At 40.1% G+C, this 22,825-nt stretch overlaps 1 protein-coding gene across 1 annotated transcript in view; it reads left to right on the top strand.

The window, feature by feature from the left end:
- plch2a (phospholipase C, eta 2a) overlaps positions 1-22,825 on the top strand; it is a 66,082-nt gene that overhangs the window by 16,771 nt on the left and 26,486 nt on the right. Inside the window, exons 3-10 of the mRNA XM_084367073.1 lie at positions 1,925-2,170; positions 2,684-2,811; positions 8,870-9,040; positions 11,464-11,557; positions 13,219-13,422; positions 13,746-13,866; positions 18,390-18,561; positions 21,856-21,963. Coding sequence (XP_084223199.1) covers positions 1,925-2,170; positions 2,684-2,811; positions 8,870-9,040; positions 11,464-11,557; positions 13,219-13,422; positions 13,746-13,866; positions 18,390-18,561; positions 21,856-21,963 — 1,244 coding nt within the window. The remainder of the gene's footprint in view (positions 1-1,924; positions 2,171-2,683; positions 2,812-8,869; positions 9,041-11,463; positions 11,558-13,218; positions 13,423-13,745; positions 13,867-18,389; positions 18,562-21,855; positions 21,964-22,825) is intronic.

Genomic DNA, 22,825 nt, shown 5'->3' with positions numbered 1-22,825 from the left:
CTAGGCCGATTCCAGTTGTCGTATGTTCCGTATATGTACAATTGACTAGTTTGAGATCAGTTAACATGACAAATCCTGAATCGGACTTTTCCAGTGTTGGAAATGAAAGTTACAGAAATACTGAACTCAGAAGTTTAGTATCAGCGAAAAAGATTTCTAAGTGGAAATTTTGACATTGAAGGTCAGAAGGTCAACAAAACCACCAACAGGCATCAGTCCCTGAGGAAGGACCAACTCAGTCTCAACTGTGGCTGCAAGCAACTCATCAAATATTCCAGACAGCCGTAGTAGTGGTGATCCTTATCTATCACATAACAGGTGTATACTTTTGCATAATTTACAAGTGCTGCAGTCAGGAACAGCACATGTGCCCATACATGATCTCCAGCTGCAGGGTTTGTGAAGAAGAGTGACAGCCACCTGGGAGCACACACAATGCAGCAGCAGCATGTCAGTGTCATGTTGAGGGGATCTTTGACATCCAGGAGTGTATATATAAACAACTGCCACAATACAACAGGCTCTATACTGTAAAGCCTGGGGGAGTATTGGTTTGTGTGGTCGTGAGTGTACAGCTATATCACTGCATTATGAATGAGTTTGTATGTAAATAATGTTCTGTCCATGTAGCAAGACAGAGAGATATGGAGACAGAGAAAGATTTGTGTTGTGCTCGTCTCCTCTAGATATGGACGTTTTTGGGTTAATAAATGCGGTTCTGAACACACAGTGATCATGTGCTCTCTGTCATGGGGAAACCTAATGAATGACTCGAGGCAGTTTCTTCCTGTAAAATGTCATTACCATCTCATAAATGTTGCATCTTAATAAACAGAGCTGTCTGAGCACTGCTCATTGCCTTGAGTATCTTAATCGTCCCGATCATAAAAGTCTGAAATCAGATGGAGGAATGTCTCCATAAACGACCCTTATGCCCACAACAATTAATTCATGATTTTGTCAGAGGTGGAAATTCTCCAAACCAGTAGAAGACTCAAAGAAAATGATGGAATGGGATTAACAAACAGAGTTTTGCGCTGTTTTATATAAGAAATGTTTTATTTTCATCTTCTAACGGTCCACGAAGCTCCCAACATGAAGATCTATTTAATCCACTGGTGTGAGAAGTATTGAGAAATCAAGTAACTGGCGCAAAAGAAGCAACAACATTTAAAAGCGTTCTATTACATCATAAAGTATCAGTTCAACCGAAAACAAAAACTCAGTCATTATCTTCTCTCCCCCATCTTGATGTCAAGTTGTGTGAAGTTTTGTTGTCAACAAAACAGTGTTGCAGCTAAAGTGTTAGCACGCACCCCATTAGAAGTGGATGAACAAACCTGACTGTGCTTCAAGAGTTCAAATAAGATATTTTCAAATGGATTTGGGATCTAAGGGCTTCCGAAGACTGGGATTATGCCGGGCCAGCTGTATGGAGCTGTTTTTTCATTTTTTCAGTTGTTTTATTCACATTTTAATACAAGTCATCTACTTCAGTGGTTTAGGCGAATGCTTCATAGCTGTTTTTACTGTTACTGTTTTACTGTTTACTGTGTTAATGGATGAACTTATCTTTTAAACGCCTGCAGTCAAAGTTTTGCTTACAAAGTACAAATGTCTTACTGTTTAGGCCGCATTTGACTGTCTTAATTGATTCTACAACAGTGTATTATATTTCATAACTTGATCAAATGTTTTGTATTTCAAATCTTAATCTGCAGTGTACCTACTTACTGTGACTGTCATATAAATGCAGTGCTGTAAAAAGTACTGTATGTCCCTCTAAAATGTAGTGCAATAGAAGTATAAAATATCATAACATTAAAAAACTCACAAAAAGCAAACTTACCTCCAAACTGTATTTAAGTAAATGTACTTTGTTATTTCCAACCACTGACTTGCTGGCTTCTCGTTTGCTTCACAGTCTCTATCGACTCGATCCGTGAGGTGTGCGAGGGTAAGCAGTCTGAGATCTTCCAACGCTACTCAGAGGGCAGCTTCAACCCCAACTGCTGCTTCAGTCTGTACTATGGAGAGCACATGGAGTCCCTGGACCTGGTGTCCAGCACTGGAGAAGAGGCGCGGACCTGGATCACAGGCCTCAAATATCTGATGGCTGGCATCAGTGATGAGGACAGCCTGGCCAAGAGGCAGCGTACCCGAGACCAATATCCTTTACTTGTATATCAACAGGGACCTTGTTTGATTGGGCGGGTGATCTGAAGAATGGTAACAACTGCCTGTAAAAAATGTCTATCATGTGATGTAGTTTCATCCTCAACGACTCAATCGACACAGATCAGCCACAACATTAAAAGCTCTGACAGGCGAAGTGAATAACATTGATCGTCTCTTTACAATGCAATGTCCTGCTGGGAGACCTTGGGTCCTGGCATTAATGTGAATGCCTCTTGACACATACCGACCAAGTACACACCCTCATGGCAGTTGCACCCCCCAGCAGGAAAATGCGCGCTGCCATGCAACGAAATTTTGGTTTTGGTTTTAATGTTGTGGCTGAAATCTATGGAGAGTTTCAGTTATTTTAAAGCATGACCGGCTTTGTCTCATACATTGACACTTTGTGCCTTAAATGACTGTTTATCAACAGCAGCAACAACAATAAAGAGTAAATGTCCCAAATCTTCATGCCAACGTTCCTTAATACACTGTGTCATCACATGGCTGAAGCAGACCTTCACTGAGGCTGATAAGAATGGTGATGGCAGCTTAAGCATCAGTGAGGTCCTCCAGCTCCTGCACAAGCTCAATGTGAACCTGCCCCGACAGAAGGTCAAACAGATGTTCAAGGTACAGTAACAACAGTGAGCACTCTTTGGTCTGAAGCAGTATTTAAAATCCCAACTATTATCGTGCAGTGTTTTAATGTCTTTATTTAAAGCCAGTGATTTATCAGTATATTATGAGTCTACTTTGTCCTATGTTTCCTGTAGCAAAGGTAAAAATATTGTCTTACAATCATGTGTACTGAGTACACTCAGTAGACAAAATAAGTTAAATTCTTATTGGAAGTCAACTCTGGTGAACCTCCTTGGCGGTGGTAAAGATGTCATAAAACTGTAGTAATGACCAGTAATGACAGTGCAGGCCAGCTCATTAACACAATAAATGGGCTCGTCAGGTCACCTGAAACTTCAGTAGGCTTGTGTAATTATTTCCTGGCGGACTGTGAATGAGCAGTAAAGACAGTCTGACTGACTGCAGATGTTGGCTAACACACGGCTCAGCCACTAACTCTCCTCCTCATTAGAGGATTAGCGTGCTGCCATGTTAAGCGTGTTGTTTTAGCCTTCCTCCTACAGAGCAGCTAGCTAGCTTCCTATCTCTGTGACCAGTGGCCTGTTGGCAGTCACCCATATGGTGCTGCTGGGACACAGATGGCCTCCGGTGTAATGCAGGGTAAACACACCAGGGACCGATCTGGCCCTGAATGTGTCTGTGTGTGTGTGTGTGTGTGTGTCTGTGTGTGTGTGTGTATGTGTGTGTGTGTCAGTGGACATTCATGAAGATTTGTGTGTTGACAATCTCTTAGCTAGTTTCTTGGCTTAACCTACTTAGAGTGGAGAGGGAAAACCTGTTAGCTTGACCTGTTTCCCAGCTTGAAGATGTTAACTGATGAGTTTGTACCAGCACCGTAAAATACCCTGAGGACCGTAGAGCCACTGCAGGAGGGATTCTGATGATCAGGGAACAATATGGATTCAAGCAAAGTTGAATGAATATGATTTATGTAGGGAAATAAACCAATATGAGTTTGCTGATGCTATTGTGCTGATCTTTATTTCACTAATGTACCTAATTTTTTTTTTTAAAGAGGACAGTGCACATTAATGAACATAACTGTAAAAGTGCCAGTGTTAGCCAGAGGCTAATTTCCGACTGTAGTCCTCTGGCAAGATGTTAAAGGCCATTTAAATATACAAGGTCACAAGGGACCTAGAAACACTACTAAGAACAAAGACAACAGATAGACAGTAATGGACACAAAGAAACAAATCGAACAACAACAACAACAAAAAAACAAAAAACAAAAAAAAACGAGAAACACAACGACACCAAAGACATACAATATAATAGTTCAATTCACTATTCAACTGGCATTGTTTTTTGTCAGTTGTGTCCCCTGCCATCGTTAATGACAGTCAGAAGTTGTGTGGAAGTCTTCTGAAGAAAGGGCATGCCAGCAAATGTTTGAGAAGCACTGAGCGAGGTGGACCTAATAACCAAACAGCTGATTATATGTGACAACACTTAATATGTATAATGAATAACCTATAATTGCTGTACAATTACAATGAGTGAGTCAAATAGGTATTAGACGCTAACTTCAAGTGTAACTACTATACACTTCATAAAGTTGAAAAAGGTGCTGAAGATGAAGGATGCTCCATGCTGCCTCTGTAGAAACTATAGCTTTAAGCATTCTTTTGTTTACAGTGTAGAATGCAAAAAATATATAGTTGTTTCATCTTTATCTCATATTTTTTTAATCATGAAGAAAATGAATAAATTAATTGTTTTACAAGTTGATCAGTCAGTAACTAACCACACTCAAGAATACAGCAGCAAGATTTCAGTTAAGATTTCTTAGATAGGACAAGAAAGATAATGAGCAGAACATGGTAAGAGATGAGCATCATAGCGTACATAGACAGAAAGATGGAGTAGTTTATTAATCCCGAAGGGAAATTGCAGTGTCACAGCAGCCAAAGTCACATAAATCATAAAAACAAACCAGGTAGGAGAGAGAAACAAGTATTGAGAACTAGAGTTTAAAGTAGGACCATAACCCTTTAACTATAAAATACATATGTATATATGTATGTATTTCTGCAGAGACAGCATGGAGCATACTTCTTCCCTTTTGATGTGTTTTATCATTCATCTTCTGCACCTTTTTCAACTTTTGAAGGTGTAGTAGGTACTGCAATAGTAGTGGTAGTTACCCTAGAGGTTAGCAGTAAAGAACCTATTTTTTTACTTACTCATTATTCTACAGTAATTATATGTAATATACATTAGGCAAATATAAACATACCGTGAACCTGACAAACAATTATCAGTTCAATTCCACCAAAACCCAAATAAACCAAATAAAAGCACCTACTGCAAGAAATGAGCCACACTGAGGGACCAGCTGTCCTTCCAGAACCTATACTGTTAAATACTGTACATCATATCCAGTTTATAGACACCATTCAACAGCAGCCGCTGCCAAGTCTGGGATTTTTGTTGATAACCCTGCAGTGCCTCCACCCTCAATAACTTGATCATCAGATCCGGTCAAAGATGCAGGTGCACTGATTTTAAATGCTGTTCGTTGTGGCAGTTAACCTGACTGTGTACCTTCTCTCTTTCATTTTTTCAACTCATTTTTCCATAATGAAGCATGAGCACTGCACCGTTCCTTTGTAGTTATAAACATGTAACATTAAGCTCTACATGCCAGTGCTATTGTTTTGTGTGTAATTTAGTCCAAATCATTTACGTCTTGAGTAAGTAATCATCAATCATAAGGTCTCCCTTCACGCAAGGATGACTAAATGGTGGTAACCTCATCTCCCTGGAGTTTTCTAGTTTGGAATCTGGAGTATTTACACACATCCGATTTAACTGGTTGTTGTGGGGCGTATAATGATGATCCTGTTAATAAATATTAACCAGGATCAACTTATTGTGAGTGTTTTTATGTTGATTTACAGTAAAATCTTTTATTATCCCATCCCCATCAGACTAAATCAGAGAAATGTGTTTCCACCAGTTTATTACCACACAGCTGTGGAGTTTTGTATTAAATCCATAATGCGGTCTGAAGTTATTTCCTAGTTTTGTGTTAACTGAACAGAAGCATGGTGTGTTGTTATTGCACATGAGTCACAAGAAGCTGGTTGGATGACAGTTGGAGCTGTAAACGAGTTGAAAGAAGGCGTCTCTAACAGAGGCTCTGCTCAATGATTTATCACAGTAGAGACTTGCAGATGTACTTGTGGAGGGAAAGCTTGGTCAGAAGAGGAACATGTAATTCTAACTGATGAATTAATCTATATTAGCTGTCGAGCTACAACCCAGAGCACAAGTCTGCTAACAACTTAAGTGCATGGGTTCATGCATATTGAATGGGAATGAATAAGGCTAGATTGATGTTTTCTGTTCAATAAAAAGACTGTTCTCATGCGGTGCTTCCACTACTTTGTTATCCTCCTGGGGCGAAGATGTGTCCTGAATAAGAGGAGTCTTCTGAGCAGAATGTCTTCACCTTACAGAATGAGTCACTATGCAGGTTAACTGCTGCTATCTTTTGTTTTTATCTTATCATTGTTGGTCACCTCGGATTCTTGTAGATACAAGATAACAGCAAAATGAATGTGTATCACTGCAGCCTTGCCACAACACAGTGCAGTCTGCTCAGAGCAGAGATCTCTATGTGATCGCTCTTGATGTATGAGTCATACAGTCTGTATATATCACTCATGTGTCAGTTGGTTCCGACTAAGTGACAACTAAGTGACATGTATGCAAAACCAACAACTGAGTCTAGTGATATGAAGTGTTTGTCTTGTGTCTCTGAGTCATTTGGCTTCCGGTGTGTCAGCTGTGTCAGGCAGAGAACATGGTGACAGCTGGAAGACTGAGCGTTTTAGTGTCGCAGGTTTTAGGGGATTAGGGTTCAGAAGACTGGTAACATCACTTTTGCTTGATTACTGGAAGGGACTAATGGCTTCAGTATGGTCTGCGTGCCGGACTGCACATCTTCTGTTCTGATGCAACTAATGATTTGTACATTCTGCTACAATCTCATTCTTAGGTGTTCTAATACTGAAGTATGAACTGTGGACACATCTATTCTATTGTGCCCAATAGTTTTGGAGTTCTGGCATTATTTCCTGCAAATGACACCTTTAGGTGTATTGGATATCTGATCCACATTTATTATAGTTTATACATAGAAATATTACCCAAGTATATATAACATATAATTACTGTAGAATAGCAGTATGGCCAAGTCCAATGCCAATTAGTAGAAGCTGCAATTTTTTGATAAAGGTAAAATGTTTCACAACGTAACATTATAAATGAAGCGTTGTGGTGGATCATTTTAGATCCCTGTATCACTCTGCTATACTGTTCTAAGCCCAGTGTGTTTAGTATACTGAGCTGTTCAGAGGCCAAGCTCCAACTAGCAAAGACATCATCGCCCTCCAGTGATTGGTTGCCTCCAGTGTTGCTTGGCATACGGTGCCGGTCACAGACTGCCTCAGTAAACTTGGGAAAGGATTACACGGGTCACGGTGTGACCCACTGCAGTGCTCGTTGACCTGGTTCTAGTTCACGAACACAGCCGCAGCCTTTTCTAGGCTGACTCAGTACCTGTTCAGCTTGGTACAGCTGTAAAACCCAATCTGTAATACAATTTGTAATACAAGCTGAAAATATTTCAGTGAGTACATACTGTATGTAGAGATGATAATAACTTAAATTATAACTTAAAACTAGTATTACATTGGTTAATGACATTTTCACACAATGTATTCATTAATGAACTCTTTATGAAAAGGATAGTTAAAAAACACTACATTGAGCAAAAAACTACATTTTCTATGTTTTTTGTCTTTAGAAAAAATGACGTGTGGTTTTTCTTCATCTGTTTTGTTTTGAACCATTCATCCAGACTTTTTAAACTGCTGTGGTTCAGGTTTGAGACTGTTTCAGCCAGTTTTCAGTACCAGGTGGATTTTAACCTAGCTTGTTTACTGAGGTTTGAACACTTGGTCTTGTCAAAACTAATTAGCTCTCAAAGTTAATGACTAAAACAAGACTAGGTAAACCTCAATAATAGTCCTTGTAATGAACATTAGTTAATAGGCAATAGAGCCCTTATAAGATGCGTATTAACTATAAGACTTTATATGTGTAAGTAATGGCATCATAAACACGTTTATTGTTAAGATTATAAGACATTTATAAGTACCCATTGACAGTTTATAGACTGCTTAAGAATGTTAATTAATGCTAATTATGTTATTTGATAAAAAACATATACATTTTCTTATATATATTATAATTGTTTATCATAGCATTACAAAGCCATTTATTGAGTTTAACTAACTTGCCTATTAAATCATTGTTAGACCTGAAACCTTTACTACCTTGTTGTTGGTGCTTTATTAGGCTTAATACATATTTTACTTGGAGTTCTGCTTTCAAGAATAGCTGACAAAATAAACACTTCAAAAAACAACAACAGTTATAGTGCAAGTGTGGGGGGAAAAAAACAAAAACTCGACTGTCCAGCTTGGAAGACTTAAATTGCATATTTTTAGCTAGCCCCGTTCACACTGCCCTTTCAGTGCTGGGGACAGTTCAGCTGTGGCTCTGATCCGCCTGTGGAGGTAGTATCAGAGCTGCAGCAGAGGCAAGCTGCCGTCTGTGTGAATGGAAAAGCCAGAGGCACGGATCAGGGGTGTGTCAGTCTGATGGTGTTCACAGTCTGACAACTAAACAGATCCTTCACTCATCAAATAAAAGAGAAATGTCCCACATTAAAACCCACAAAGCAACGTTACAGGACCAAACAACAGTAATGTGGTAACTGGTAGTGTCTTTGGCAACTTATATGAGGAAAAAAATACTGCATCCATACGTGGAAAAGCCTCTGTCATCCTGTCTGTCCTGCTGACTCTTCATCACATTTCATCAGTGTGAACAAACAAAGGAGGAGAAAAGGCGAGCCTTCATTGCGGCGGAGTCTCTGTGTGAAAAGAGCTATTGTTGAGAAACTTTAGAATTTTAAATCAAGGCGATGTTGTGAAAAAAACTGAACTTAAATCATTCCTTGTACCTTGTGTAGGAGGCGGATACAGATGACAACCAGGGGACGCTGGGCTTTGAGGAGTTCTGTTCCTTCTATAAGATGATGTCGACCCGCAGGGACCTGTATCTCCTGATGCTCACCTACAGCAACCTCAAAGATCACCTGGACACAGACAACCTAGCCCGCTTCCTGGAGACTGAGCAAAAGGTACACACTGTGTGTGCTTTGTAGCTGTTCAAGTTCTGACTGACAGACTGACAGTGAAAAGACTGATTTAGTGTCGCACTCCTGTAACATTGTCACACTCACGATGGACATTTTCAGTAAAAACCAGAGATGTCGTCTTTTTATATACTTTTTTTTCTTCCTTGTCAAAACCTGGTTCCTACATTACCCACAATCCATCTTAACCACTGACCGTTCAGTCATAGATTTGTGTGCTATGCTAGTAGTGGCTAATGGAGCCTGCAGCAGAGATTAGGAGCAGCTACAGAGGACTGGTAAACTCCATTATTTTTAACTCTACACCGCCAGATGGTTATTATTTTCAAACTTGTACTTTATATGATAAGATCCTCCACCTCCCCCTTCAAGCAGTACCTCATAGGTTGCTACAGAACCTTTTCTTTCCTTTTCTTTATTTCTTTTTTTACAGTTTTGTAGACTAAATACCCGTAAGCAAGAGAGGTCAAAAGCTTAACCGACTAGCCACTGGGCTGCTGAAGTGGTGCTTAATGTAGGGAAATGTAGACAGCAAGGGGCCTCCAGTGATATTACCATTAGTGTTATCGCAGCACTCGGGATGAAGTACATCTACTTGCAAATGATTCCATCGCCTGAAAGGAAATAAAAAGCTAATTAGCGTAACAGCTCATTTTTCTTAACACAACCAGTGTCTGCTCCTTCAGCTCATTTGCACTCTGGCTGGCTCTTTAAATGTTTCCAAACAGTCATTTTTACAGCATAAGGCTCTGTTTGGATAGCTTCACGTCACCTCCACTCAGGCCTACTGTATTTTTCGCCAATTATACTCAGCATTTAGTTCTGGCGCTGTGAATAAGATGGCTCTCCTTCTCCTGTTATTGGAGAGTGGTGGAAGCAGTATTGTGAGACAGTTTGTTTGAAGTGGTGCCAGAATTGTCTCTGCTGGTATCATTTACTACAGACTTTGCTTGTATCTGTTTCTTTGTGCTTTAAATAAGTAATAGTAGTATGTGAAACACTTGAATTTGTGTTTTCAAGTGTGCAAGTGTTTTGTGTTTCTTACTGTATTCCTCTGGATCTGAGACAGACTGATATGTGTTAGTGGCAAACAATAGCCACTGTCTGTTCCCATGCAGTCCAGACTAATTGATGTCCCCAAGGGCTCCCTGGAAGCTCACCTGGTAGAGTGCATACCATGTATCAAGACTCAGTCCTTGCTGCAGCTGCCTGGGCCCTTAGCTTCATTTCATCCCCTCTCTTTTTTCCTGCCTTTACTGTCTCTCTCCACCCCTTACCATCTAATGAAGCAGAAAGAAGGACATCATCCTGCAGTACATTATACTTCAGCTTTCTATATTAGGTTCAACGTTAATTTATTGATCATTTTACAAATTAGGTTGCAAAATGAAATGTACAGCAGTTGAAGCTCCTTCACGCTACATAAGAGAATCAATTCAAAACAAAACAATTTTATGGAGTGGAGTGGGATGTGGAAGGATGAACTGATTAATTTATAATTCTTAAATTACTATTAATTGAATTTCTGGCAAGACATACATAAGTATCTGCTGCCGTATCACCAGACTAAAGCGCAGCTTCTTTTCCTCAGGCTGGGACTCCTGGGCTCATCCTCAACACTCATACATGAATAGTTTATTTTTCTGACATGTTTATTATTTATGAATTAGTCTGTATAGTGTTTGTTTTTTTGAGCATGTATGTCGCTTGTGGAATTTCAACAGAAATTTCATTTTACAATCTTGTATTGCACAATGACACTTACATTAATCGTAAATGTAAAAAAGTTTTGATATATGATGTCTATGACTGTCAGAAAGGCTCTGAGAGCTCTGTGTGTGTAATTGTGACAGTGTGGAGAGAGCTGACAGCTGCCTGTGAGCCCACAAAGCTGCTTTTCGGTGCCAGTCCACCGTAACAATAAATAAATGTGTGCTCCTCTCTAAACAGTACTCTCTCATCTGGATTATGATGAGATGAGTGTTCCCCATTTAACACAATTTTAGACATTCACCCCGCTTAATACTTTTGATGTGGGATGAAAAACATTTTAGAAACAAACCTGTGGAAATAATGTCTCACCAGGAGAGCTTGCTAAAGCCTTCTTCTCCCACATGCTTTAGACTGTCATAAACACGCTGACACAGTATGAGAGAGACCTGGTACTGCCCCACCCCCTGATTGATTAACAGAGATGGAAACTGATTGACCAATCTGGAGGCTTTAAAGAGCAGTAACCATACAGGCAGTTGGGTTCTGCAGCCAGGATGGATAGAAAAATGACATGTAGGGAGCTCTCTTTTATTCTTTACTTGTCCTCATAAATGATGCATGTTGTTTCCCAAGGGTTTTTTTTATGAGGTATATACAATTTATTATTGTTTGACATGCATTTCTGTAATTCATAGATGACCAAGGTGACCAAGGACCACTGCCTGGAGATAATCAACAAATTTGAGCCATGCTCTGAGAACCAGAAGCAAGGAGTTCTGGGAATTGATGGTAAGTCCACTGTAATTTCAAACATTGATCTCTCTTGTGTTTGAAACTAAACTGAATGCTATTAGTTCTTCTAGATAAGTGGTTTGTTGTGAAAATGTTTGCCTGTAAGGTTAGAATGTTGTGCTGTGGCAGTGCTTGGTCTGCTGTGTGTTTGACCAAAGATTCAGTTGGATTGAATCAGTTCTGCTTTTTATCAGTCTCTAATTTCATTGTTATACTATTTCATTATAGTTCATTCTTTTGGCTGATGCTTTGTCCAAAGAGACTCACAGTAATGGCATGTTCGAGGCTGCAGTGTGACTCAAATGTTGTGAACTGATACAGACTGTAATCTGTAGATTCAGTATGTGCAATGTCAATGGAGTCTAGTCTCTGATTGATTGTTTGTAGATGGGCAACAGAAACTTCAGTGCATGCGTCCCCATTTAAAAAGGTTGATATTATTAGAATAAAGTTGTAATTTTATGAGGGTATGGGTGGAATTGAAATAGTACCTTTAGGATGTGCCATTTTAAGAATAAAGTCATGATTTATCAAAATTATGACTATGTATGACTTACAAGATTCTGAAAAATGTTGCCTAGGAATACTCTACAGCCCTAAGCAAGGCGTATTTTCCATCTCGTCTTACTCACGGATTAGCTTAATACACCTGATCTAGGTTATCAGGTGTGACTGGAGCAGAGTAAGAAAAGAAAATATGCTGGAACAAGGAAGCTAGAAAAGAAGGAAGGGACATCATTACATTTAGCACTGGTGCCAGACTTTGCTGCCATTTCTACTGTAGTCTAGGAGATTCATGGACAGGTAGACTAAAACCCAATACATCTATACGTTTGTATGACCTCGATGAAGAAAATAATAGAACACACTTCAGAGAATAGTCTACTGATTGATTTTTCAAAATTGGCTCTTTAGCTTATTAGTCTCCGAGTAGTATCTAAATATCTAAGTAACTTCAGAGCAGTGATTGTAGTGGGGAATATACAGACCACCTCTTCATCTGTCGCTCTCAGTTTCACAGGTTAGCTCTCTGGGTGACGGAGGCACTGTCTTTTTATTGTGTGTATTTAGCGAATGTTTCATGTGTTTTCAAGGCACATTTAATTTGAGTTGTATGTTAATTTAATAATTTATTTTCATGCATGCATGCAAGTATAAGTCAGATAAACCGTGATAATACTCTAAATAAACTAACTGTTAGCTAAGTAACTTAGCATTAAGTATTTGCAACATGTTGATTTGATCAGGACAGAGATGGATTCATTCATAGGTAAGATGCATTATTTTCAGATGATGAAGTTTAGGATTTCTACAGTTTCCTGATAGCCATAATGTGATGTAATGAAGAACACAGCTTTTGTAATATTTTTTCATGAAGAAATGTTTTTAAATGAAATTGGTGTGGTTAGCATTTTAATTTGACTCGCCTTGAGTCCTGTAATGTTTCCCTTTAATCGTCTCTGGATGCTGTTTGGAGACAGCAAATTAACTAATTCACCTATTTGGAAAAATCAATCGTTATTCTCTGTTCTTTCATTTTGTAGAGTTATTTATTCATCAAAGGTCATACTAAGTAGATATGTTGGGTAAAGTAAAAAAGAAAAACAAAGTTGTATAAGCCCTTTTGTACAAAGCCATTTATCTGAACCTTCTTCCAGGTTTTACAAATTACATGCGCAGCCCGGCGGGGGACATTTTCAACCCAGAACACTACAACGTGCACCACGAAATGAACCAGCCACTGTGCAACTACTTCATCGCCTCCTCACACAACACCTACCTGATGGGTGACCAGCTGATGTCACAGTCCAGGGTGGACATGTACGCCTGGGTGCTGCAGGCCGGCTGTCGCTGTGTTGAAGGTCAGAATGGAAATATGGAACATAAACTTCCCCACCCTGCCTGTGGCTCTCAGCTCCAAGCACATTCGTTCTTAATAAAGATTAAAAAATGTTTTGCTTTAGTTTACTTAAACATTTGTTTGGAATGATTTCTAATGATAAATTTGACACACACAATAGTAGAGTGCATACATTCATTGATGGTTTGGGTTGGCACATGGGATTGTTTTAAGTCTGTTTTAACAACACTTATTTAAGCTGTTTAAATCATATTTGCATTTTTAGTTGTCCTCCTAATGGCTGTCCTGCTCAGAAAATCCCCTCTTTTTCTTTCCCATCCACAGTGGACTGTTGGGACGGTCAGGACGGTGAGCCCATCGTTCACCACGGCTACACCCTCACCTCCAAGATCCTCTTTAAAGATGTCATCGAGACCATCAACAAGTACGCCTTCGTCAAGAATGAGTATGTTTTTACGCTCGCATACACACTCACACACACATTGTCACATATTTTTACACGTTTCTATTATGCATTGTACCCACTGGCGGCCACGCACACGCACGCACACACACACACACACACACACACACACACACACACACACACACACACACACACACACACACACACACACACACACACACACACACACTCAGTCAGTCAGTCACTCAGTCAGTCAGAATGCTCTTATAGACCATGCTCCTGTGTCATCTGCTTTTCTGTTGATGGTAACTGACAAACCATAAAGATTGCGAGTACAGCTTGAGTAGGCATGTGGAAAACAATTCCTGCAGTATGTCGACATGTATGCTGTCAGTGCACATTACAGTGTTGCATTACACAGGCTGTTGGATCCATATAACAATGGAGAAAAATGGGGGAAATGAGGCTTGGAATACAATTGCAGGCTCGGATGAGTTTAATACCTTTGGAAGCTTCTTTACATTTGAAACATTATATGGTGCACTGGGTCTGGTTGTAGACAAATAGTCAGTGTTGGGTGATGATGGGTGAGGTGATGAGTACATTGTTTTCATTTGATCATTCACTATCTAGAATAACTACAGATATATATGACACATAACCACAGAAAGGGGATATCTTATAGTGTCTGGGTGCAGTCTGCTTTTTTATATTTATGATTCATTCATCATTCATTTATTTTTTTTATTCAATAAAGATAGCATATATGTAGACAGGAATGCAAGGAAAGAAAACCAGGGATGTTGAGTTTATGTTGCATGAGCCTTAAAGACAGTGAAATAGAAAATACAAAATGGAGCAGCTGTGGCTCAAGAGGTAGAGAGGGTTGTCCACTGATGACAGTGTTGGTCGATCCACATCTTCTCCTTTCCACAAGCTGAGGTTTCCTGGGCACGACAATGAAACCAAAATTGCGATCAGGCCAGCACCCTGCTTGGTATCCCGCTGTCATTAACGTGTTAGTGTATGGTTGAATGGGTGAATGAGCGCCAAAAACCGTGTAAAGCATTTTGGGTGAGAGTGCTATATAAACGTTATTCTATTACTTTGTCAGCTGTTCATTTATCTCTCGTCAAGTAATTTAAATCTCAATTTATTCATTATTTAGAAATCCACTGATCCACTGGCACTATAAATGGACATACAATCAATGAGAGGAAAAAGTCAAAAATAATAATAAGTAAACTTATTGTCTAACAGAAATATAGTCTCTCAGCCTCATTTGATCCATAGTCTACTTCTTTTCATTTTCAAGGGAAACCTTTGTAGAAAGAGACATCCCTGTTTACATCTACAGAGGAATGGTTAGGGACAAAATCAGGTCTCCGAGGTTTGACACACTGCACCCATTTTTCCCCGGTGTTGTGTGAAGCTGTCAATCTTAAAGTTCAGCAGGTAAATCTGTGCAGTGTCCGTACTACACACTAGGTAGTAGTTAATTTCCTGTCACACAGTTTGTTTCCCAAGTACAGACTGGCTTGTTGGGAGAGGTTTTATTTTAACGTGGCACATGTTGATGGAACTGTTGTAATACAACAGTCACGCCCAGACCGGTGAGACTGATCCTGCATACCTGCAGTCATGTATTTGTGCTGGAGGAGATCTGTGGTGAGAGAAGGAAACACCTCTGTCCTTCTGCTCTCCTGGGCACTGAAACAAGCCTGTTTGGCACTCACCTGGCTGTCATTTGCATTTTGTCCGAATGCATTTGCATAAAGTTAAACTCTTCTCAGCTTTCACCTGTAGAGCTGCTGTGCTGCCTCTAAGTCTCTGGGGCTCAGCAGGTGGTGCCAGGCTGCAACACCAGATCCCATTCACAATAAATAACAAGCTATGTCCCAGCTTGTGAGAATGGCCTGTAACAAGCTGCTCCAAATCTCCTGTTGTAGATCTGGTGAATGTTGAGGCCATGCACTAGCATTCATACATAATTTTCATCCTCTTCAAACCACTCAATGAGCCCTTCTGCCTGGTATGGAAGCTACATTCATTGTTTAGTTATGCTTTTCCCTTTAATTTATCACCCACCTGTGTGAACGTGTCACACACCTACAAACCAAAATAAAACATAACATTCTACTAACACCGTAGCAACACGTTAACAGAGAAATTAAAGCATACACAAAGACCTCCTCCTCACAGAATCTGCATCAGAAGGTGATAATCCAGTCGACATGCACACAGTCTGGAGGCAGCACAGAGAAGCTCTATTTTTAGATCCCGTCTCTTCAAGTAAAATGAAGGAGAAACACTGGCTTTCTGTGCATATTAACCCTCACTGTGTTTTTGAAAACATAATTGTGGACGCCAGACTGTACTCCAGATAATTCAGTAAAACAGGATCAGGACAAGTCAACATCAAAGAGCAATCAGATTTCCTAGGATACTAAATTAAACCAGGCTTGGCAGAGGGCTGCCAGTGGCACTAATGAAAGAATCCATATAACTTGGACTGAGAATCGTCACAGCCAATATGTTGCTAATGAGGAGTTTGCCTTTAAATGTAGCTCCTTGTAGACTTGCTTTAAATGCTGGACCACAGCTCCTTCACCCGAAAATGTTGATGTTTTTCCAGACTATCCAGCAATTATGAAATTTTCATCTGCAGATAAAAGAGCGTTCATATTGGAGTTGTTCAATGTCAATGTCTTGCGGAGGGTATATGAGGTGTTGTTGTGGTAGCTCTAAACTTGTTAGTCTTTCAGAAACCTTTAGAAATGTTTAAATCTGCTAGTATAAGAGCTTTGAAGTGTGGTGTGCAGCACATAGAACTGTGAAAGCTTTAGTGTCAGTGCAACAATTATACAACACATTTTCTCTTACTATAAAATATGTTGTAAATGAAATTTTAAGGAGGATTTGGAGGAGTCACTTTGAGGATGACGTATGACTCCAGACTCCACTATAGTGGACACATTGTTCCATTTTAGAGCCAGCTTGAATTTTTTTGCTTTTAGCACAACGTTGTCAAAGGTTATTTGTCAAAAAGTATGTGTTGAACACTGTGGCTCATCAACATTGTCAGGAAAGGACTTGGAAAAATATGGTATATAATAAAAATGCCAAAAAAACACTGGAGTGGGATTCAAGTTATGTAAATGACATTACATAAGCAACGTGACTGAACTTACGTGAGCAACATAGTTATTTTAACTCAAAGCATGTTCTTTTCCTAAATCTAACCCCAAGTACCCTAAACTTCACCACAACGTGATGGTACCTTAACCTAACCAAGTACATTTTGATTTCATATGTATTATTGCTAACTTAACCACCGGGCCCTTCAAGTGCAAAACGGACAGTAGAGGGGCAGGTAGAGTATCATAGTTTGAAGCTTAAGGCCTCTGACCAAATTGGCATATTTGAGTATGAACCTGCTGGCATATGTGTTGGTTTTGCAGGTATATGGTCATGAGATTAGATGGGGGCACTTGATAAAACGACACGCGATCAAAGTTATTTAAAATCATCCTTTGGGGGGCATGAGCGTCTGTACCAGTTTTCACAGATAATCATGCTGTAAGCCTAACTGTCAAGACAGTTCAATAAAGAATTTTAAATTGAATCTCGTGGTGACGCTAGATGAAAGCCTGGGGATCCATCAAGTCATCAGAATTTATTCTCTAGTGATCTTGAATATCTGTTGTAAATTTTGTAGCAGTGCATGTAATAGTTTACTATAAAGAGTCAAAAGTGTCAGCCTCATGCTGGCACCTTAGATAAGTTCAGGAAGGTCAACAAAGTCAGGAAGATCCATCCTTTGAGGGCCAAGAATATCTGTAGGCTACAAAAGTTCATGTCAGTCTATCCAGTGGTTGTTGAGATATTTCATTCTGAACTAAAATGGTTGGAATGCTGATCAATACATCAACACTGCCTCAAGCCATGGCATGGCGAAACATAGGAGATGTGTGAGTGCTAAGTCACGAGCTGTCAGTCATTGGTTAATAGGTTAAATATCGGCTGATAGTATCTAATTACAGTAACTCACTAACAAACCCAAACAATCCAATCAAACCAGATAAGAGACATATATAAATTCAGTTTGAAGTTCTGATGAACATTGAGTATCTTGGCCGTCTATCAGATTTATTCATCAAATTAAAAACATGCTCTTCAGACACCAATTTGTTTGACGGTTAAGTGTACATTAAATAATCACCAACTGCAATGAATAAATACATGGAGCTGATTTTCATCACCATCGCTGGCATACATGGTAACAATACCTCATCAAAAGGTTTTAAATGTGTTGCGCTAACCGGAATAAAATATAGCAGCCAATTAATGGCAGATACAATATACTCAACAACATCTGCACCCACCCGGAAGATTAGCATACTATTTGGTTTAAATGTAAATTGCTTAGCGAATTACAGGAAAACTGCCAAACTACAATTTAAAATGTCCAAGTTAAAGTTTATCTTTCACACTTTGTCTTCTTGTCCTCGTCAACCTTTCAGCCCTCTAACTCCAATTTATTGTGTGTGATTATCTCTCAGCTACCCAGTCATCCTGTCAATAGAGAACCACTGCAGTGTTCCTCAGCAAAAGAAAATGGCCCAGTACCTGATTGAGATCCTGGGGGACAAACTGGACCTGTCCAACATAAAGGCTGACGAGTCTGGATGGCTACCATCACCAGAAACACTCAAGGGCAAGATCCTCGTCAAGGTAATGTCAGTTTAAAATGTGACTGATTCTCTTTGGTGAGAGGAGTCAGTCCTCAGGCAATTATCTCCGCTCACAATTTTATGATCTAGAGTTTGAACCTGATTTCAAAGGCAGTTGGCTGATTGAAGTGATGTGTTTGGAAAAAGTCATGTTTGGAGGAAGCGTATGAAAAACAAAACCTAACTAGAGGAAGGAATAAAAAGCTGCAGTTGTTTATGGACTGTGTGTAGTAGACTCATTATCTGGGCACGCTCGCTGTGTTATTTTTGAAAAACAATATATTGAGTCCAGCTTACCACGAATAATTGTTTTCTAGCTGCGGGGTAGGAGCATTTCTGGGTAGTCTGCTTGACTTCACAGCTCAGAGTAGTCCAATGTTGATAAAAATGTTGCTACACTCATCTTTGTTGCCCTTAGTTAATACCATATGTTTACAGCTAGCTTTGTGAACTGAAATGAGTCTGCAGGTTGCTCTGGGCTTTGTCTTTCAAGTAATTAAAGGATAAGTTCACCCAAAAAGGAAAAAACATAAAATGACTAACCCTAACCGTAACCCAAGCAGCTCTTCCAGCATAATCGAAGTCTTCAGAAGCCTTGAGATCCCAAACTGATTTGAAAAGCCATTATTTACACCCTTAAAGTGCAGTCAAGCTTGTGCACCCTCTTCAGGCGGTGTGCATGCTTACACTTTTAGCTCAGCAGCTAAGGGTGTCAATAACGTGTAAATAGCTGAAATGGGGGCACAAGGGGCTTTCTCTATACTTTTCTGTTTCTCTTCTTGTGCACAGATTTACTTGAGCTGAACAGCCAATCATAGTAATGTATCTCACCAATGGGCTCCTCCATCCGATTATATCTGCTTAGTCAGCCAACTAGCCGCCAGCAAGGGCCGACCAGTGCCAACGTTGCGGGACACACCACAAAAACTAGGGCCACAGACGCTCAACGACGGCCCCAGCATCTGCAAAAAGCCAACCATCAGCCTCGTGTGTCAGGGCCATGAGGCAGCACCTGACAGTTTTAATAAGACAATAATTGATGACCTAAACTATATTTATTTTCTATTGGTTATTATTAACTTTATAGAGGAACTCCGCACTAAACCAGTCATTTTGAAAGCTCAAAGCTGATGTAAACCATCTGTCCAGGGTGGCACTTCGGCTGCGTTTGTAATATAAACCAATAAATCAAAGTTAGTTTCACAAATAACCAACAGAGGCAGGGACATGATGAGCCGCAGCAGCCCTCTGTTAACAAGGGAGAGAAACATAGTGAGGCTAATGAGTCTTTATTCACACCAGATGCTTTCGCTAAAGAGAAGGGATCTTGCCAGTACCTGGCACGCAAAGGACTGCTCTGCCAGCTGTTACAGCAGCACTACTACCTGTGTGTACAGCGAGCAGTGAGTGTTAGTGATGGCACCAATATGTAAAGCACTGTGAGGAACACTGATTTATAACACTTGGGCTTTCCAGCTGACCTGAAACACTCGTGCTGTGTCTCACTGTGGGTACCAGGGTCAGACAGCATCAGCCACATAGTGCTGCTGCAGGCCGCCACCTCCATGAAACTTTGATTGAGATTGATATCTAACCACGGCACAAACAACCTCACTTGAAGAGAAATTCGAGGCTCAGGCAGTGAGAGTGGGCCTATCTGTTATATTTTACTCATAAATTTTACTCATAATTCATAAATCCTTTTCTCTCGAGTCTCGTCCTCCTTCTAATAGAAAGTGCAACAGGTACACAAGGGCTGGTTACATGAAACAATGATAACACTGGACGTGTCTTAAACATTTCTGGATACTGGGTCCTTTTAGGTTAATTCTTCATTAGGTAATTGTGCTGTGGCTTAGATCTGGAGTTGGTCTCTGAGCGCCATATGTTGGCTGCCCACTCCTTCTCAGGGTTGGTTTAATGCAGAGAATACATTTCACAACATTGTACATTGTAATAATGTATGCAATAAATAAAGTTTCTTCTTCTTGACAATGTACGTACAACCAGTCACATCCAGGAAACAAAGCAGCATCCAACTAATCATATGGTGGCTTTCTGGAACACAGTGCCCATTGTTCACAATAGGCAAAGTAAGATAGACAAGACAGATGATGACTCCTGCAGAGCAATGGAAACAACAGCTCAACAGTCTTGTTGGATAACAGTCCAGGTTAAAATGCAATACAAGTTACAGTCATGAAGTCTAAATCAGTATAACACCTTTCACATATGTACTCTGGAAAATCTGGATATTGTCCACATTTTCTTGTTCACACATGCAACACACAGCAGGAGATAGTCCATGACAGACGTGTTCACAAATGTTGGAAATACTCTGTATGGTGGCGAGGGGTGGAGCCTGGGTAGGAAGCTACAGACAGTATTTGGACGTATCCACAATATCAACAAAAAAATGGAAAGTAATATACAGGCAAGCAAAGAAGAGTTCGTAGCGGTCACACTGCATGCACAAAGATTTTTTTACATTTTCTTAATTTGTGCAAAAAAAAAAAAATGTGCTGTCACTCCAGGAAAAAGACACAGTGAAAATAGGAAGAAAACAAACAAACAGACACCCATCCCCACCCGCCTTTATGTTATATTTGTCAGTATAATGGCAGACAAACTGCCTATCAGACAGATTATTCAGTGCTGATAGGCTATTACGTGTGATATGAGATCAGACAGTGTTGTTAGGCGGGACCATTGATTGAGACCACAGAGTGGTGACTACAGACAGAGAGGCTGCTGCAGCAGAGCCAAAGTAAACACTGATACTGATAATCAGAAAAAGGCTGAATATCAGCTCCGATAATAGTCCAGGCTGTTAAATGCTCTATCCCTTAAAGTTATATTGTGATATAAAGTAAAGAGATATCAAAAAAATGTTGATAGAATTTTGTTCCATGTCATTCAGGCCTGGTGCAACATGTGCTGCACACTTTGATACATCGTGGGCCTTCAAAAAAACACAAGGAAGTTCTTATTTTCTGCTCTCTCCAGATGTGTGGCTCTTTGGATCAGGCTGTTGGTCCTCACTAGACAAATTTAGACCAAAAGACAAATCTCACCTAATTGTTTGGGAGTATATCATTATGTATGGCGCAGCAGAGAGATAACTGAAAAGGAAAAAAAAGCGACAGAGATTGTGAGGATGGTCCCTGGCCGCACTATAAATGAGGATGTTTGGAATTCATACACAGTTGGTGTCTTAACCATAAATCGGTTAAATGAATGTTGCAGATGTTTGTTTTTCTAAAACAGCGCTCCACTCTCAATTTCTCTCCACCAGGGGAAGAAACTACCTCCCAACATTGATGAGAACGCAGAAGAGGGAGACGTGTCGGACGAAGACAGCGCTGATGAAATGGAGGATGACTGCAAGCTGATGAACGGAGATGTATGTACTCCCTCCACTTCCCTATGTTTATCCGTACTATTTTCCAGAGACAGACTTTACTTTACTTTACTTTTCTAGCAGATGACATGTGAATTGTGCATGTATTATCTGTTCTTGATGGTTCATGTTAAAATGAAGCAGTTGTGACTTTGTGTTCTCCTCTGCTGTCTTGCCTTTGTTCCTATAGTGCTATCTCTGCTGTGTGCATCTGTGTCTTTCTTTCTGTGTGGCTATTTGTTCTCATTTCCTACTCTTCTCTCTTCCTGTTTGTCCCCTCTTCTTCTCCTCAACTGTTGCTTGCTTCAAAGTGGAAGGTATTGTATAATATGCTCATTCCCATCCACTTCCCAAATCATCCAGTCACGTGCTGTACTTTCTCATCCTGACAGTGAAAGTTGAAAGTGCTATGCCCTGAAACACTTTTCAATATTGCATCTCTAAGATGCTTCATCAAAAGTCCTGTGTTAGGATTCTTTATCTGGAACCAATTAAGTGTCTTGTAGGCCTTAAGGGTCATTCCATGCCAACTGAACCAGAAGACAGAATTCAAGGCATGGACCCAGTGGATTCTTTGGGTCTTGTGGGTTGGGGGTGGGACCTCCATGGATAGGATGCAGTCTGGCATGTCCCACCGATGCTCGCTCAGATTGGGATCAGGGGAATTTACTGGCCAGGTCAACGGTTGTTTGTGGTGTGGCAGGGCACATTGTCCTGTTCGGGGGAGTGCCATTGCAAGGAGGTCTGCTAGGTGTTTGGGTGGGTGGTACGTGTCAAGCAATAATTACATGACTGCAAGGACCCAAGGATTCCCAGTAAAACGTTGCATTGCATGTGCGCTACTGCGGTAATTTCATTCATGTCA

Source organism: Pagrus pagrus, assembly GCF_965226575.1.
Source record: "Pagrus pagrus genome assembly, chromosome: 11".
Classification (NCBI taxonomy): domain Eukaryota; kingdom Metazoa; phylum Chordata; class Actinopteri; order Spariformes; family Sparidae; genus Pagrus; species Pagrus pagrus.
This window is presented reverse-complemented; position numbering and strand designations above follow the sequence as displayed.